This window comes from Carassius gibelio, chromosome B4 (genome assembly GCF_023724105.1).
Source record: "Carassius gibelio isolate Cgi1373 ecotype wild population from Czech Republic chromosome B4, carGib1.2-hapl.c, whole genome shotgun sequence".
Taxonomy (NCBI): Eukaryota; Metazoa; Chordata; class Actinopteri; order Cypriniformes; family Cyprinidae; genus Carassius; species Carassius gibelio.
The window spans coordinates 24823034-24839649 of NC_068399.1; the positions used below are offsets into that span (position 1 = coordinate 24823034).

Consider the following 16616-nt stretch of genomic DNA (forward strand, 5'->3'; position numbering starts at 1 on the left):
AGTTAAACCAAAAATTATTCTTTCATCATTTACTCATCCTCACACAAAAGGAGATATTTAGTGGAATGTCCAGACTGTTGTTTTCTGGGTCTTCTATATGATGGCTAAGTGTGATGAAGCTCAGAGTTTAAGTTATTCTGTAAAACCTTGATTATTAAGTGCAAGAGAAGCAGCTCCACCAAGTCCAGCAGATCTTCTTATTACTCATTGCTCTTCTGCTCAAGCTGGACAAACTGGAGGCGCATTGCAGTGGGGGAAATTACTAATATAAGTTTGTTTTAGGCTTTGAATACTTGGTGAACACAAATTTGTGCAGAAGAGAGAAGCCTCAAAGTGAGAAATGAGAGGAAGCCAGCAAAGACGCTGTTCCCAAACTCAAATCTCTTCAAGCAATGGAGGAAGGCTGAGGATCTCTTTCAGAAATACGACTATAATGCCTTTCTGCATTGAACGCAGTTGTGCTATATGTCAATGCACTAACAACAAGGCTATTGGCGCTGACTTATTTGGGTCCTGTTTAATAATAATAAAAAAGACAGGTGTAGATTGCAGGAAGCACGATTTATTTGTATAAACAGGGTGTTACTTTATAAATAGACAATTTTACAGTACTGTCAATAATGTTATCTCTTTCTAATGAATGTTTTCAGTGCTGCAAGTTATTGTGAATACTCAAAACCAAAACTATTTATGATCATTCTCACATTAGTCTCACTGATGAATACAGTTTGCACTGTAGTTCCTCTTCAGGAACTCGAGCTGCATCAAGCGCTTTGGGGAAACGCCTTTGGCAAGATCAACTCTGCATATTGTGTGCAATCTGTTCAATGGAAAGGCGTGACGTCACGGGCGGGGTGACATAGTGACCAGGAAGCTATAAAGGCACCTACCACGCAGACTTCAGCTTCGCGTCTTTCAGCAAGCGCTCTGTGTGTGCATGTCTAAAGTCTGTCTTGTGAGTCTTATTTATGGCACTATAATTCTCCATGTTCCGCTCGGATGGCCTTAACCCACGACTTGCATATGCAATCGGTCTTCTTCCATCTTTCCCTTCTTGGGACAATATTGCTCCCAACCCATGATGGCTGGCATCAACTTCCAAATAGAAGGGCTTTGTAAAATCTGCATAGCCAAGTACCGGGGCTGTAACTAGCTTCTCTTTTAATACCTGTAAAGCTGATTCACACTCAGAACCCCACAGTTCACCAAATGGCACTCTAGTGGTCTTAGATTTACCTGCCTTTGGTGTGGCCAATGCTGCAAGAGCATGCAGGGGTGCTGCCAACTGAGAAAATTTTTTCACAAATCGCCTGTAATATCCGGCAAAACCCAAAAAAGATCTAAGTTCTGTTACTGTACCTGGTCGTGGCCATTGGGCTACTACCCGGGTTTTCTCAGGATCTGTTGCAACCCCCTCAGCAGATATCACATGTCCTAAATAGGATACTTGGCGTTGAAAAAGCGAACATTTACTCCATTTCACTTTTAGGCCACACTCCCTAAAACGTGAAAGAACTAACCTGAGACGACTAAGATGTTGTTCAAAAGATGACGAGAACACAACCACATCATCTAAATAGAGAAGCAAAGACTGAAAATGCTGATCACCTAAAATTCTCTCCATAAGTCGCTGAAATGTTCCGGGTTCGTTGCAAAGCCCAAAAGCCATACGATTAAACTGATATAGACCAAATGGTGTACAAAAAGCAGTCTTTTGTCTGTCCTTCTCAGCAACCTCCACTTGATTATAACCACTAGCGAGGTCCAAGGTTGAAAACCACTGGGCCCCGCTAAGTGCATCAAGTGACTCCTCTATCCTAGGGAGTGGATATGCATCTTTTCTTGTCTTTAAGTTTAACTGGCGGTAGTCAACACACATCCGCATATTGCCATTTTTTTTCTTAACAATAACCAAAGGTGATGAATACGGACTACAGCTCTCACTAATAATACCTTGCTCCAAAAGCTGTCTAATATGATCCTTCACCTCTTCATATTGGCTTGGTGGAAGACGGCGATAACGCTGACGAACTGGAACATCATCAGTGACTGGTATCTCATGCTGTATAATTGAGGTGCGCCCAAAATCATTATCACTGAAAGCAAACACATCAGCATAATTATTCAGTAATGCTTTAACCTGAGCTATCTGCTGAGGTTCCAAAAAAGGGCATTCAAATTGAAAATCCTGTGTAGAGCTAGATCCAGCCTCTTGACTCAAAACCAAAGCCTCTTCAGAACCTAATGAAATCTGAACCTCCCCAGGAGATATATTCTGAAAAGAAATAGACTTTGAACCTCCTGCTACTACCTCAGCTACATGCAAGCGTGCCAGGCGTGTATGAGGGGCCAAATTGATATCTAAAGCACCAGCATTTACAATAGGAACAGCTAACTGGCCACCCTGCACCTTCACCAAACCTGGAGATACCATTAAGGAGCCAGGTAAAATCCCTTCATCTACCTCCAACCCCTCCACCAAAACGATATAATCTGAACCATGAGTATTCTGGAAACCTGTAGCGGGAACCAAACACATAGAACCTGCAGGTACCAGTACAGGTGAAGGGGCCATCACTTTTGCAAAACCCTGATACACTTGAGCACATGGTCCAGGTGACTTTACATTAAAAGAATCAGACAGAATTTCACGGCAATCTTTTATTATGTTCATGCCCACCAACCCTGGAACAGATTTTCTCTTCAATTTTGTAATAGGATCCGTTGGGTCTCTCACCACCAAAACGCCACGCTGTGGCAAGACCTTATCCATAATTTTAACATCAAGTTCCAAATAACCCAAATACGGTATAGAAAGGCCATTTGCTGCTTTTAAAGACAACCACCCACATTCTTTTAGAACATCCTCCCCTTTACATTCAAAATGTTCCTTAAAAAAACTCTCGGTTATGATGGTGACCATAGAGCCTGTATCTATCATAGATGGAACACATACTCCCCCCATATACACATCCATAACTGGAGTAGGTCCTGTAAGTGCATGGAATACTTTTTCCCATGAATGGGTGAAATCACCTGAGCCCAACTGCTCCCTTCCTATAGTCTGGCTCTTAACTACAGAGGGAATTCGTTTCCCTGTTGCATAGTAGTTTGGACAACTGCCCCCCTAGCAACCTCAGATGGGGTTACTTGGCGACCAGCGTCACCAACAGTATTGACATTTGAGCAAAAACGTGCAATATGTCCTACTCCCTGACATCTAAAACAAATAGGTCTTCCTGCTGAATCATACCTGGGTTCCTGTCTTGGCCTACGCCCCCGCCTCCCTTCAGAAACTTGAAGCCGTGCTACCTGCTGTGCAAGCCCCTCTAATTTCTCCTCCTGTTTCCTCATTGCATCTCTAAGTTCCAGAAGAAAGGAATCAGGGTTAACGGACTTATTTGTTGTAATACCAGAGCATTCAACTGCTGCATCTTCTGGTGCTAAATTATAGAAAGCTCTATCAGGCACATTATCTTCTTCCCAAAACAGCATAGATTCTCTCCGCAACGCTGAGAATTTTATATTTGGGTCTTGTCTAATTAATCGTTTTAGTTCTCGACGAAGTGAGGGGTCTCTAACGTTCTCTGCGAACTGATTTCTTATCGTCTGCTCCCCACACAACTCCACTCCTCCATTACAACGATTTATATCCCCTGCCAAAGACAATAGTGAATGAGAAAATTCCCGCAACCCCTCACCTGCCTTCTGTTTTCTGTCAAAAAAACGCTTTTGAGAAGCAGTCAGAGAATATGGATGGCCATATGCCTCCTTTAAAACCTCTAGAATCAATGTAGGACTCCTGCGTACCTCAGGCGTGCTATATCTTATCTCCTGTTTAGCTCCCCCCTCCAGATGATCATACAAAAATGCTGCCTGTTCTCTTTCTCTATATTGTCGATAATTCATAGAGTTCTGCACTTCATCAGTCCAATCATGATAGGAGATAGTACCTGGTTCACCGGAAAACATTAACATCTTTAGGCATATAAATCACTTCAACAGATGTCGTAACTTTACTTGTGGAGGTTGGTGAGGCTGCTGAATAAGCCTGGCCTACATCTGAAGGAGAATGTGAAGTTTCCATAGGATCGGTTGTTGTTACTTGTTGTAACTGGGCAGTCAATGCTTCATTCTGTTGTTTAAGTTCATCCATCGCTGCTTTTTCCCTATCCAGTCTTTCCTGCAATGCAGCAAGCTCTTGCTCCATCGTTTCGAAGTCAGTCGTACAACAACAGTCTTTATATCCAATGCAGTTTTCACTGAAGTCTCTTGTTCCCACACTCGTCAACTCTTCAGCCTATGTCACTGTTTTGAAAACTTACCTTACTCTACATCAACTTGCTACCAGTTTTTTTAAATATCCTGTTCGTGACGCCAAACTGTAAAGCCTATCAATGTCAAGCAATAAATTTATCCAATCAAGTCATTCAAGTAACCAATATTTATTAACTTGTCAAAAGTTCTAAAACACAAATAGGCTTAGCTGGTAGCAAGTTAATACCATCAGGGTTCAACAACCCCCAATATATCATGTGCAAATGTGCAATACTTTACACCAGACAAAAACAGTCATTCAAAACAGTGACACAGGCCAGCTCCTAAACAAGAGCCAGAAAGACACCCTCCTTATTGTGCTAAAACATTTCAAAATCATTTTTAAAAACAACATACATCAAATAACATGAATAAACATTCCACTACAACACAATATAAAACACACTTCAACCATATACAATCACATACCTAGTACCAACTAGACAAGTTTTCCAACTCTGGCACAAACCATCATTGTCATCTGCACAAAACATTTAAATGCCAATGATTATACACAATATCACGCGGTTAAAAAGTATTACATCCAACATTGTCACATACCTAACAACAGCTACGACAACTGTTTTCCAAAGCTGGCACAAACCATCATTGCAGTCTCCAAGAAAGAAACCACCACCACCTATCTGGCAATCAGCATGCACCTGCCATTACTCAAAGGCTAATGCCAGCCCATTCATAAAGGACACGTAGGCTAGAGACTACCATACTCACCCTACCAAACAGGACTACCGTAAATACTATAGTGTTTATAGCCATTACATCTGTCCCAATAAACAACATAATGCCAAAGAGCAAAGCAAAGACACAACATTTGAAGGGTGATTTCAGATCGCACTATAGATTGTGTGTTCCTCCCTGCCCACGCTACATCACGGCTGGGGACACACACAGTCTATGCATGGTTTGCCTGGGATCGAGGCACGCTGAGTTGGCTCTCGAGGGAGCCCGGCGGCCGATGCGGATGCTTCCATCCCGGAAGGCTCTCTTCGAGGAGGGAGCCTTCGCCAGCGTCCCTCGCGATACCGGTCCCGCTTTCGCCGAGGCGGAGCGGCGCCGGCATTCGTTGGGTTCGCAGATCGATCTGATGGAGGGAATGGAGACAGGCACGTCCTTATCTCCCACCTTACCCATCAGATCTTCCCGATTTCTGGGTTCGGAAGCCCGAGCTTCGGTTCTTCCCCCCCCCCCCGAGCATCGGGCTTGGCGCTCCGCCTTTCTTTCTCCGAGGAGATTGACACGGAGGGCGTCGGCAAGCTTGTAGTTGCACAAACATAAAGTTCCGGTATACAATAAACATTGTTTTGCCTAACATTATAGCAGCTGTTTAATCTCCAAGGGGATTCATATTGTTTGTGTGACTAAGCTATATAAACGTGTGTATTACATCATTTTCAGTTTTGATGTGAATTTTTCCATACCCGACCGCTTGTCTGGTTGTTTAAACTCCATTTAATAAGGAGGAGTTAGTTCTATCACTTCAATGTGTACCTTATCACAATCTAGACCGTGTTTACTTGTCTGATTGTTTGACTACATTAACTTCTGAGAAATTTAATGACTTTTAGAAGTTAATATATCACTTCAATGTGTATTGTTCACAATCCAGACCGTTTACTTGTCTGATTGTTTGATTGCTTTAAATTCTGAGGAATATAATGACTTTGAGAAGTCAATATATAATTTCAATGTGTACTTTATCACAATCTAGACCATGTTTTCTTGTATGATTGTTGGATTGCATTAAATTCTGAGGAATCTAATGACCGTTGTCTAACTTCGAGAAGTTCAATATATCACTTCAATGTGTATTGTTTCACAATCCAAACCGTGTTTACTTGTCTGATTGTATGATTGCATTAAATTCTGAGGAATATAATTACAGTTATTTAACTCATGAAGTTAGATGTACTGGATTGACTGCTGGGCGGGAGCAGCCCCCTCCGCGTACAAACAGAGTGTTGCCGCCCGTGTTCCCCTGCTTCGGGACCAGAGGCTGAAGCAACGCTCTGGGCCAGCAACTTCCCAGCCTAATCCGAATCCGATGGAGCAATATTTGTTAGTTCTGTTGTTGATTCAGGGTTAGCATCATCTGAGGTCCTCTGAGGGTCAGCATCATCTCTTCTCAGGTGTTCTGGATCCAGACTGGAGCTTGTGTAAATCCTAGTTACCACGGGATGTAAATCCCATGGCAAAAACATAGAAACAAAATAGAGACATCATTAGCATAGCTGCTGATCCAACAAACTAAAATTGGTTTAACCCAAGCTAATGAATAAAAATGCACATTTGATCAGATGCAACTACACTCACAATTTAAGATAAATTATTTCGAATGCTTGGCGAAAGAGATACGTTTTTAATCTAGATTTAAACAGAGAGAGTGTGTCTGAACCCCGAACATTATCAGGAAGGCTATTCCAAAGTTTGGGAGCCAAATGCGAAAAAGTTCTACCTCCTTTAGTTGACTTTGCTATCCTAGGAACTACCAAAAGTCCAGCGTTTTGTGACCTTAGGGTGCGTGATGGGTTGAAGCATGGTAGAAGGCTAGTTAGGTACGCAGGAGCTAAACCATTTAGGGCCTTATAGGTAAGTAATGATAATTTGTAACTGATACGGAACTTAATAGGTAGCCAGTGCAGAGACTGTAAAATTGGGGTAATATTATCATATTTTCTTGACCTGGTAAGGACTCTAGCTGCTGCATTTTGGACTACCTGTAGCTTGTTTATTGACGAAGAAGGACAACCACCTAGCAGTGCATTACAATAGTCCAGTCTAGAGGTCATGAATGCTTGAACTAGCTTTTCTGCATCAGAAACAGATAAAATGTTTCGTAGCTTGGCAATGTTTCTAAGATGGAAGAATGCAGTTTTTGTAACATTGAAAATATGATTTTCAAAAGACAAATTGCTGTCTAATATGACACCCAGATTTCTGACTGTAGAGGAAGTAACAGTACATCCGTCTAGTTGCAGATTGTAATCTACAGGTTCTGTGTAGTGTTTTTTGGTCCAATAAATAATATCTCTGTCTAATCTGAATTTAATTGGATAAAATTATTTGTCATCCAATCTATTACATTTTTAACACACTGTTAGCTTAGATAATTGAGAAGTTTCATCTGGTCTCGTTGAGATATATAGCTGAGTATCATCAGCATAACAGTGGAAGCTAATTCCGTATTTTCTAATAATATTACCAAGGGCAACATGTATATTGAAAATAGAAGGGGACCTAGGACGGATCCTTGTGGCACTCCATATTTTACAGATGATAAATGAGATGACACCCCATTTATGTAAACAAAATGGTAGCGATCGGAGTTAGCATGAAATATATATATATATATATATATATATATATATATATATATATATATATATATATATATATATATATATATATATATATACACATGTAATATAAAATGATTATAGACTACCAATTTTTAAATGGATATACCAACAGAAATCTGTTAATGTCTTTGCTGGTACAGCAGAATTAAAGATTCAAAGAAATTTTACTGAACTAACATGTATAAAACATAAATTTTAAAAAACCTGCAGAAGAGACAAGCCTCAAAGAGAAAAATCAGAAGAAGCCTGCAAAGAAGTTGTTTCCAAACTCTAATCTCTTCAAGGTATGGACTGTTAAAATCTCTGAGGATGACCAGAGGAAGGCTGAGGATCTCTTTCAGAAATACAGCTATAAATGCCTTTCTTAGTGACCAGTTGCCTCTCGACCAGGAGTTGCCGGACACTCGAGACCACAGGTGAGTTTCAGCGGTTGATAGACACGCTCTGAAATTCAACATCTGTCTTGATGCATTCATCCATTTCTGTAGATGCATTGACCGTGAATACCCTCAAAATCTGCCCACCCTCAGCGTGGTGCTGATTTATCTGGATGAGGCTCTGTCTGTCATTCAAAGAGCCATTTGCAGCATTATCAACAGAACTCCAGCCCACCTGCTCAAAGAGATTATACTGGTGGACGACCACAGCACAAATGGCTTATTTCTCTCAAAACCCCATCCAACCCTTGTTTTAGATGCATATTGTGCTCAAAATTAGCTATTAATTCTGGATGTATCTTTTCTGCAGAAGATCTGAAAACAGAGCTAAATGTTTATATCAGCTCCATCAATGAGAAACACCCAGGCCTGGTGAAGATTGTGACCCATTCAGATCAGAAAGGACTTTCCCAGGCCAGAATCTCAGGGTGGGAGTCTGCCACTGGGGATTTGGTTGCCATTTTAGATGTCCACTCTGAGGTCCATGTCAAATGGTGTGAACTTGCTCAGTTAACTTTACATTTATGCACTTAGCAAATGCCATTGAGCCACTAGTATTTGGCAATACTGTTTGCTCATCTAGATGGAATTCTCTGTCTTAAAACAATATTGCATAGCTTGTGTGGAGTAGTGTTGTTTTAGTATTAATTAGATTCATTATTAATTAGAGAACACCATTAATTATTAACTAGTTTGTTATTACTACTAGCATATTTCCTTATGAAGCCCATATTAACAGTGCAATAGGAGATCTTGGAAAATGCTAACATTAGCCTGATAGCACTGAAAGCGAACATCTCACCCTCTTTGCAATCGCTGTCCAAAGCCACGCCCCCTGAATGCATTTATGTTTATAGACCAGAATATCAGAGGCAACATTACTACATTAGGTTACATTAGCGGTTCCCAATTCCAGCCCTTGTTCTGAAGTGAAGTAAACCCCTGCTCAGTGAGTAGGAAGCAATGAACACAGTGAAGGGATCATACTGATCGAAACACAGTTCATTCAAGTAGCTAACTTCTAATGAGTAGGTAGTCTGAATCGGGTTTGTTAACTAAGCGAGACATGCAAAATATGTGTGCAAGGACTGAAATTGGGAAGCGCTGGGCTACATCATGGGTCATTCACCAGTGAGAAAACTTTAAAAGTACTACAATACCAGGAAGGAAGACCGGGTTGTTGATGTTTGTCTGCCATTCTCGCTCTGTCTGCACAGCATGCGTGAACGATCTAATACATTGACAGGCAGGTAGGAATACCATTTAGAATGCTCGGACCAAGCATTTTGATTGGACGTACAGTTCTTGGTCCTACTTCTGCCACAGAATATATAAATAAATATGAATATATTTAGACATCTTAACTTAATGATTACAATAGTGATGTAGAGACTTTAAACCAGCATAACAACAAAAAAATTCTGAAGACTGTCACCTATTGTACCTTTAATGACTTATTCTGAATGACCATTTTCTAGATCCCTTAACCCTACCCCATACCTAAACATAGCTACTACAACAACTACCTTACTTACTATCAATACACAGCAAATTAGAAGTTGATTTAAGGGGGCGGAGGGACATTCTCCATATTATTTGAATTAGGGTGTAGTGATTTTTTCATTTTTTTAAGTTTGTGTGCAATGTGTGAGAAATATAGAGTGTATGAATGTGTATGAAATGTTTCTCAAGAACTCTCTCTCTTTTAGGGTGGAGCCTCTGCTTGCACGTATCCAGGCTGACCGTACACTGGTCCTGAGCCCTGTGTTTGATAAAGTCAATTACTACGACTTGCTGGTGACAGAATATTTAGCCTCTGCTCATGGTTTTGACTGGGCTCGCTTGTGCACATACGTGGGATTCCCTTAGAAGTGGTATGAAAAAAACGATCCTTCACAGCCAGGAAAGTGAGTGTGTGTTGCTGGTTTAATATTTTATAATGTAATCCATCTCAGATGTGAGTGTAACAGATTCGTCCTCTTCCTGTTCTCCAGGAGTCCGTCTGTAATGGGAATACTTGTGGTGGATCGCCTGTTCTTTGGTGAGATTGGGACTCTGGACGGAGGGATGAAGGTGTATGGAGGAGAGAATGTTGAATTAGGAATGTTGAATTGGTGTTCATACACTGAAAAACCAAAACACATGTACTGGGACTTCACATAGGTGAACAAATAATTACACCCCAAACATTGATAGGATACTGTTATATTACAATCTAAACATTGCTTGGAAATTTTTTTTATTCTTGTTTGTTTTCAGGGCCAGGCCCTACAGAACAGAGAGACAAACATTGTCTGGAGATCAGCGCGACCAGATAGGAAAGTATGAAAATAGTTTTTCTTCAGGACTGCAGAAAGCAACACTGGAAGATACAGAATGTAATTCAGAACTTTTGAAAAGCTAGATATAATACATCTATATAAATACAGCTAACATGCTGGAGTGTTAGTGGTAAAAATGTGAATGCAGCTATGAACTCAAAGAGACTGTGTAAAAATAGTCATGTTTCATACACTGTAAAAAATATTCAGAAATTAGGTTGTTGTCGTCAGGTGAAAGGTCATCATGAGGGTCATTTTATTTACGGCTAAATTATTATTAATACATTTTACTAATATTTAGATTTGGGCACGGGCAGGCATTCACAAAAGGGCATGTTATTACAAAAAAACAAAAGGCCACTTTGGGCACCAAGGGGCAAAGGGGCAGGTGCTCAAGCAGGTGCTTAAGCCGCAATTTCACTGTTTAAACTATGTGTTAATCACATGAACTCACCCCTGGTGAGCATAAGACACTTATTATTTGTATTTTATTTTATGTTATTATTAAGTCAAGAAATTATTTCTGAAAACATTACCAGGTATATACTCTGAAATTCAGAAAATAATGGCTTAATTTGTCCTAACATTAACTAATATGAAGAAGTGTAGAAACCAGCACTGGAGTATACAGTATGTAATTTAGGACTTCTGCAGGAAACTCAGTTTGTGTTATAAATGCTTTGGACAAACCTCATAGAGACAATCAACCTATAATACAATCAAATAATAAAATTTTCAATCCCCTTAGTTTCAAAAGACAAGTAATAATAAAAAATACAATCCTCTCTTTTCCTTTTCTGTTTGTCATGGTTATGAATTTTCTGCCACAAATTTGTTCCACTTTTCCTTCCATATCGTAAAAGCTTTATCCTGTAGTTGTGGCGACAAAGAACTGTACCTGTAAAAAAAGGGGAAAAGTGCAACCTTAAATACTTCTTCTACATGACAAAAGAAAAACATTTCAAATAAAAGTATGTGAATAAATAAATCTTAAGCACCTGATTGAATTCATCGCAAGTTCCTTTAGAGTCCCCAGGTTTGCGCTCAACCCACCAATACCCACAAAGACCTGGTAGAAATCATAAGACAGTCCTGTGGTCCCGAATAAGGTGGGATCATCAGAGCTCACCACTATGGGATGACCATCTGACATTAGTACAGCAGCGGGATGGTTTCGCAAATCTGAGACCAGTTTTAGCACCTGGAAAAGATGAAACACTGTTGATTCAACCAATCACAATGATGTTTCTGACACCGTTTTTTCAAGATACTTCTGTCAAATTATTGTTTTATTCACACTGGTGGAGTAAACCAAACAGAACATTTAGGACTTAAATTGGGAGACAAACTGTCCCCTGTGTGTTTTGAAGGGTGAACATACGTTCTCTTTTTCCTTGACATGTCTGCGGCATAATTTCTAAATACATGTCTGGGTTTGGGCTTTGTTTTCTTATTGACATTCTCTTTACAGTCCTCATACATTACATGTACACTTATTATGAATTGCTTTGACTGTGTTGACTCTGTACATCCCTCCTTCTTGCAAAACACAATCGGACCATTATCTAAACTGGCTGCATGATTTTTTTTTCTTTTTCCTTTTTCCTTAATTCAAAATTAATAAGCAAGCCCAACCCAGGTGAAAAAAATACAAAATTCAAAATAACGTAATGCTTTACTTTCCATAAAAAGTAACACAATATTGTAATGTATTTCTTTTCAAAGTAACTTTCCCCAACACTGCTTTTAGCAAGTACGGAAAAACTAAAAGATGAGCAAAGCCAAAAGCCAGACATTTTAGGCAATTTAGAAATCCTGACTAGGAAATATCAAGGAAAAAGAGGACGTATGGTCACCCTAAGTTTACACCACAGCTTACCTGATTGGAAATGGGACACAGCTCCACCGCCACTCCTCTCGTCCTTGACAGCTGCTTGGCCAGGGGATGATGGACCAGCGCAAAACCATGTCCAATGCGGCTGGTGTTAAACAGCAGAGCATCTAACACATTCCTGTCCACATCTGTACCATCCAAATCTAAAAATAAACACCCAAAGCAAGCCAATTTCAATCTATCCAATTCAGCTGTTACTGTAACTGTAACTGAGTGTAGTGATGGGGCTTTCATGAAGATTTTGTTTCATTTCTCCAAAAATGAGTGAGCTACATATACTGACCTGTCTCTCCAGCATGGAAAAAGAAAGGAAGTTGCGCCTTTATCTCTGAAGGTAGTGATAAGGCATCTCGTAAGTACCAGATAGATCTTCCAGTGTCTTCACGACCTACCTACAGCAATAAATTGATCGAATTAGAGAAAAATTATATTAAATGTGGTTTTACATATATATATATATATATATATATATATATATATATATATATATATATATATATATATATATATATATATATATATATATATATATATATATATATATATATATATATATATATATATATATATATATACAATGCAGATGTTTAGTATTTAGTATTGCATTCTGGCAACGTGGCTGTGAACTGTTACTTAAGTCAAGGATGAGATTACCAGGTCAAAACCAGCAACGATATCTGGATATTTTCTCTGCATTTCAATGGCCTCTTTTACTGCCTGCTTCACTTGAGACACACTAAGAGACCTGTGTAAAAATGCATTCATATCAGACCAATGTGAATATAATGCTGCATCTGAAATGAATAATCTTAGTATATTAAATCCTGTTAAAAAAATCCTAGACAATACAATTTATCTTTTCTAATTCAAATGACAAATGTGTTTTTATTCTGGAGTAATTAATGGCATGTTTCTTTGCTTTTGTCATCTCGAGTTTATGTTTCACGGAAGCATTAATATCCATTATTATCCAATGTTTCACCTGTTAGTCTAGGATTCATTGAAAAAAAGAAAAATCTTATTTGGATAGTGGAAATGTAATTAACTATTTTAGAAAAAGTAACCATTAAAGTGACTTTATGAAATAAGACAACATGGCTTATACTCTTAAAAAAAAAAAAAAACATTTTTTGAAATGTAATTTATCACGTCAGCTGTAAAAAAAAAAAAAAAAATTTTAATCATAAAGCTGACTATTATTTACCCAATATTGTTTTATTATTATTATTATTATTACTGTATTGCAGTTTTAAATTTAATGTGTATTCAGTTTATTCACAGGACAAGAGAGACAATTTATTCATTGATATGGATAATTTAACGTCGTTTTACCTGTGGACAGAGAAGATTACACGAGATCCGATGAAATCTGGATGATTTGCTCTGAACTGCTCAGTAATGTTTCTGTAGACCTCCAGAGACCACGCTCTGTCATGGGTGGTGCCGTCAAGTTCATATGCCTAAAAATAATTATATAGTACACATTTTCTAAGAACATGTATATGCTTAATTATGGTGATATGGTCTATCAGTCACAAACCTTGGACTGTCCAACCCTCAGCTCCAGGTACATGATGTTGTCTTCGTAAAGCTCCTTCAGAGCCTGGTAGATATAGTCCTTAAAGACAGGTGCATATGTGATCAGCCCAGATAGAGCCAAAAAAGTCTTCTCAAACCTGTCCCATACTGCATCTTGTGTTGGATAAGACATCTCCGGGTCTTCCGTGAAGAGTGTAAGATTCCGCATTAAACTGTGAAATGTAATTTGTTACATTAGTTAGAGTTAGTTCTGTTTGTTAGTTCTGGAACTAACAACAAACAACAATTGCACTCATTATGTCTGATTATTTTTTTTAATTTCATTGTTCTAGTACAGTTATCAAATGTAAAAAAGATAAACATGATATGTTTAAACTTCAATCAGCAAAGTAATGGAAAATGTGTTTACAATTAATGCAAATAACTTTTTAAAAAATAAGCTTTTTACCCACAAAATCTAATTTAATGTTTCTGCTTAGATGTACATCCACAGACTTTTACGGTTTTCAAATTCATTCATCTGATTTCTGGGTCTGGTGGTAGCACTTTTAGCTTAGTTTAGCATAGATAATTGAATCTTATTAGACAGTTAGCATTTCACTCAAAAATGACCAAGGAGTTTCTGTAGTTTTCCTATTTAAAACTTCACTCTTCTGTAGTTACAACATGCACTAAGACCGACGTAAAATGAAAAGTTGCGATTTTCTACACCGATGTGTCTAGTTACTATTCTCTCATTGTGGTGTAATAATCAAGGAACTTTGCTGCTGTACCACAGGTGAAGGAGGCACAATGATGTTATGCATCGCTTGAAAATATTTGGCTGAATAGATTCAAAAACAGTAACTCAACTGTTTAACTCTAGGGGAGTTGGAAAATGAGCCTATTTTCAAAAAAAAAATTTTGGAGTGTTCCTTTAACATCACAAGGCCATTAAAGCCCTCAACTAAGTGGTAATTGCAAGCAATTAATACTTTTCATTGCACTATAAAGACCTCTTTCATTGTTTGTACCAGTGAACACCTGTGGCTATTTTACACCTGATGTTGAAATACGTTTAATCACCTCTTATCAAAGGCAGTGACATCACTCAGACTTGCTCTAAGCACATCTAGGCATTTCCAAAAAGAGCATCCCCATCGCAGAAAGGGCGTATTGGTGGAGAAAAGGAACTGCACTGAGCCGTCCCACTTGAAGCAGATGTAACAATGAGGCCTGTACGTTGCATTCAACACCAGCCAATCCACACTCACCATAGCAGTGCTGTGGATGTGAAGAGCAGCACCTGTAAGGGACAGCCATTTTATCATCTGAAGGACAGGTGTTTCCCAATTTTACAAGTTACCAGTTTTTACCCTTTGGCATTTTCTGTAGCAGTTTGAAGACAGGACTTTTTTGCACGATGTGCCGGACTTTGAAGAAGTGCTTGGATGGTGGGAAAGGTGAAGCAGCCATTTCTTTCAGCTTCAGATTGTGCAGGAGTGAATCCAGTTGCTGTTCAGCAGCAGTGAGCTCCACTCTGCCCCCTACCTGCTGGGACATGTCCTGCTTCAGCATCAGATCCCTCTGATGGGGATCTGGCATTGGATTACACTCTCTGATACACAGTGACATCAGGACAGTCAGCGCTGCCATGCTGGACATACAGAGATCCTGAGATGGTGAGAGAGTGATATTCCCATTCTTGTTATTATTATTTTTTAATGGGATTTTTGTAAACTTTTACACAGCTTTTTTAGTGTAGTTTGCACCTACACTGAGCCTGGACATTAAAGAGTTAAACTCTAAATTTATAGCTTTAAGTCTAAACCTTATTATGGAATATGTACTTGTATTTTATAGCCAGAAGCAATGATTAAAATGCCTTGATGAATTTGTTTCTTAAAAACATACTTTTTTTTTTTTTGGTAATTTTAATTGATTGCCAGGTTTGGTGTGGATTACTTGTGGATTATTGTGGTTTTTTTTAATCAGCTGTTTGGACTCTGATTCTGACGGCACCCATTCACTAAAGAGGATCCATTGATGAGCAAGTGATGTAATGCTACATTTCTCCAAATCTGATGAAGAAACAAACTCATTTACATCTTGGATGGCCTCAGGGTGAATACATTTTCTGCAAATATTCATTTTTGGTAATCTATTCCTTTAAACCAAAATAAGTTTCACTTCTGCTTCTAGCCTACCAGTAATAATAGTTGAGCTGTTTTCTCGCACAGTAATATTATTAAAAGCATTTGAAAGGATCTATTGTAAATTAATTTGGCTTAGTTTTAATTTCATAGTCTATTTAAACTCTTATTGGAACATTACTTGTATTCATATTTTATTTACGTGATGATTCTATCAATTATTATTATATTCAGCACACTTTATGTTAGACCTATTTCCTTATTATTTTAATATGGTGGTAGTTTGAACTCCAGCTTTTGCAGTCATCAAATAATTAACTTTCCTAGCAATCTAATCTGGAAAACCTCAACATTAAGAAAAGAGCAAACCTTAAACAATTTTCATTGATTGCAAATAATAAACAATTCCAACCTCAGGCTGCAAGTTACTTTACCTTCGAATGCATTCTGCTCATCACTCCTTTTCTTTCTTCTATTCGTTTTAAATCCAGAGAGCATGTATTTCAGCTGTCTGTCTGCATTTCTAGTGTATTAAGTTCCTCATTTTGCAAGACCAGCACATGCTGAGAATGTGATGACAATAGAGCATGTGACATACT

General features: G+C 38.6%; 1 protein-coding gene and 1 pseudogene across 1 annotated transcript; one reads left to right on the top strand and one right to left on the bottom strand.

Annotated features, from left to right (window-relative positions):
* The first annotated feature begins 100 nt into the window (after positions 1-100).
* LOC127956577 (probable polypeptide N-acetylgalactosaminyltransferase 8) lies at positions 101-10294 on the top strand (annotated as a pseudogene).
* Positions 10295-10324: 30 nt separating this feature from the next.
* On the bottom strand, positions 10325-16615 carry ada2b (adenosine deaminase 2b). The gene is made up of 10 exons (XM_052554983.1): positions 16452-16615; positions 15241-15538; positions 14951-15170; positions 13887-14097; positions 13679-13806; positions 13001-13091; positions 12630-12738; positions 12332-12489; positions 11451-11653; positions 10325-11350 (listed from the first exon to the last, which is right to left on the bottom strand). Exons 1-10 carry the CDS (start codon positions 16470-16472, stop codon positions 11263-11265), a joined length of 1527 nt encoding a protein of 508 aa, XP_052410943.1. The 5' UTR covers positions 16473-16615; the 3' UTR covers positions 10325-11262.
* Between the last annotated feature and the right edge of the window lies 1 nt (position 16616).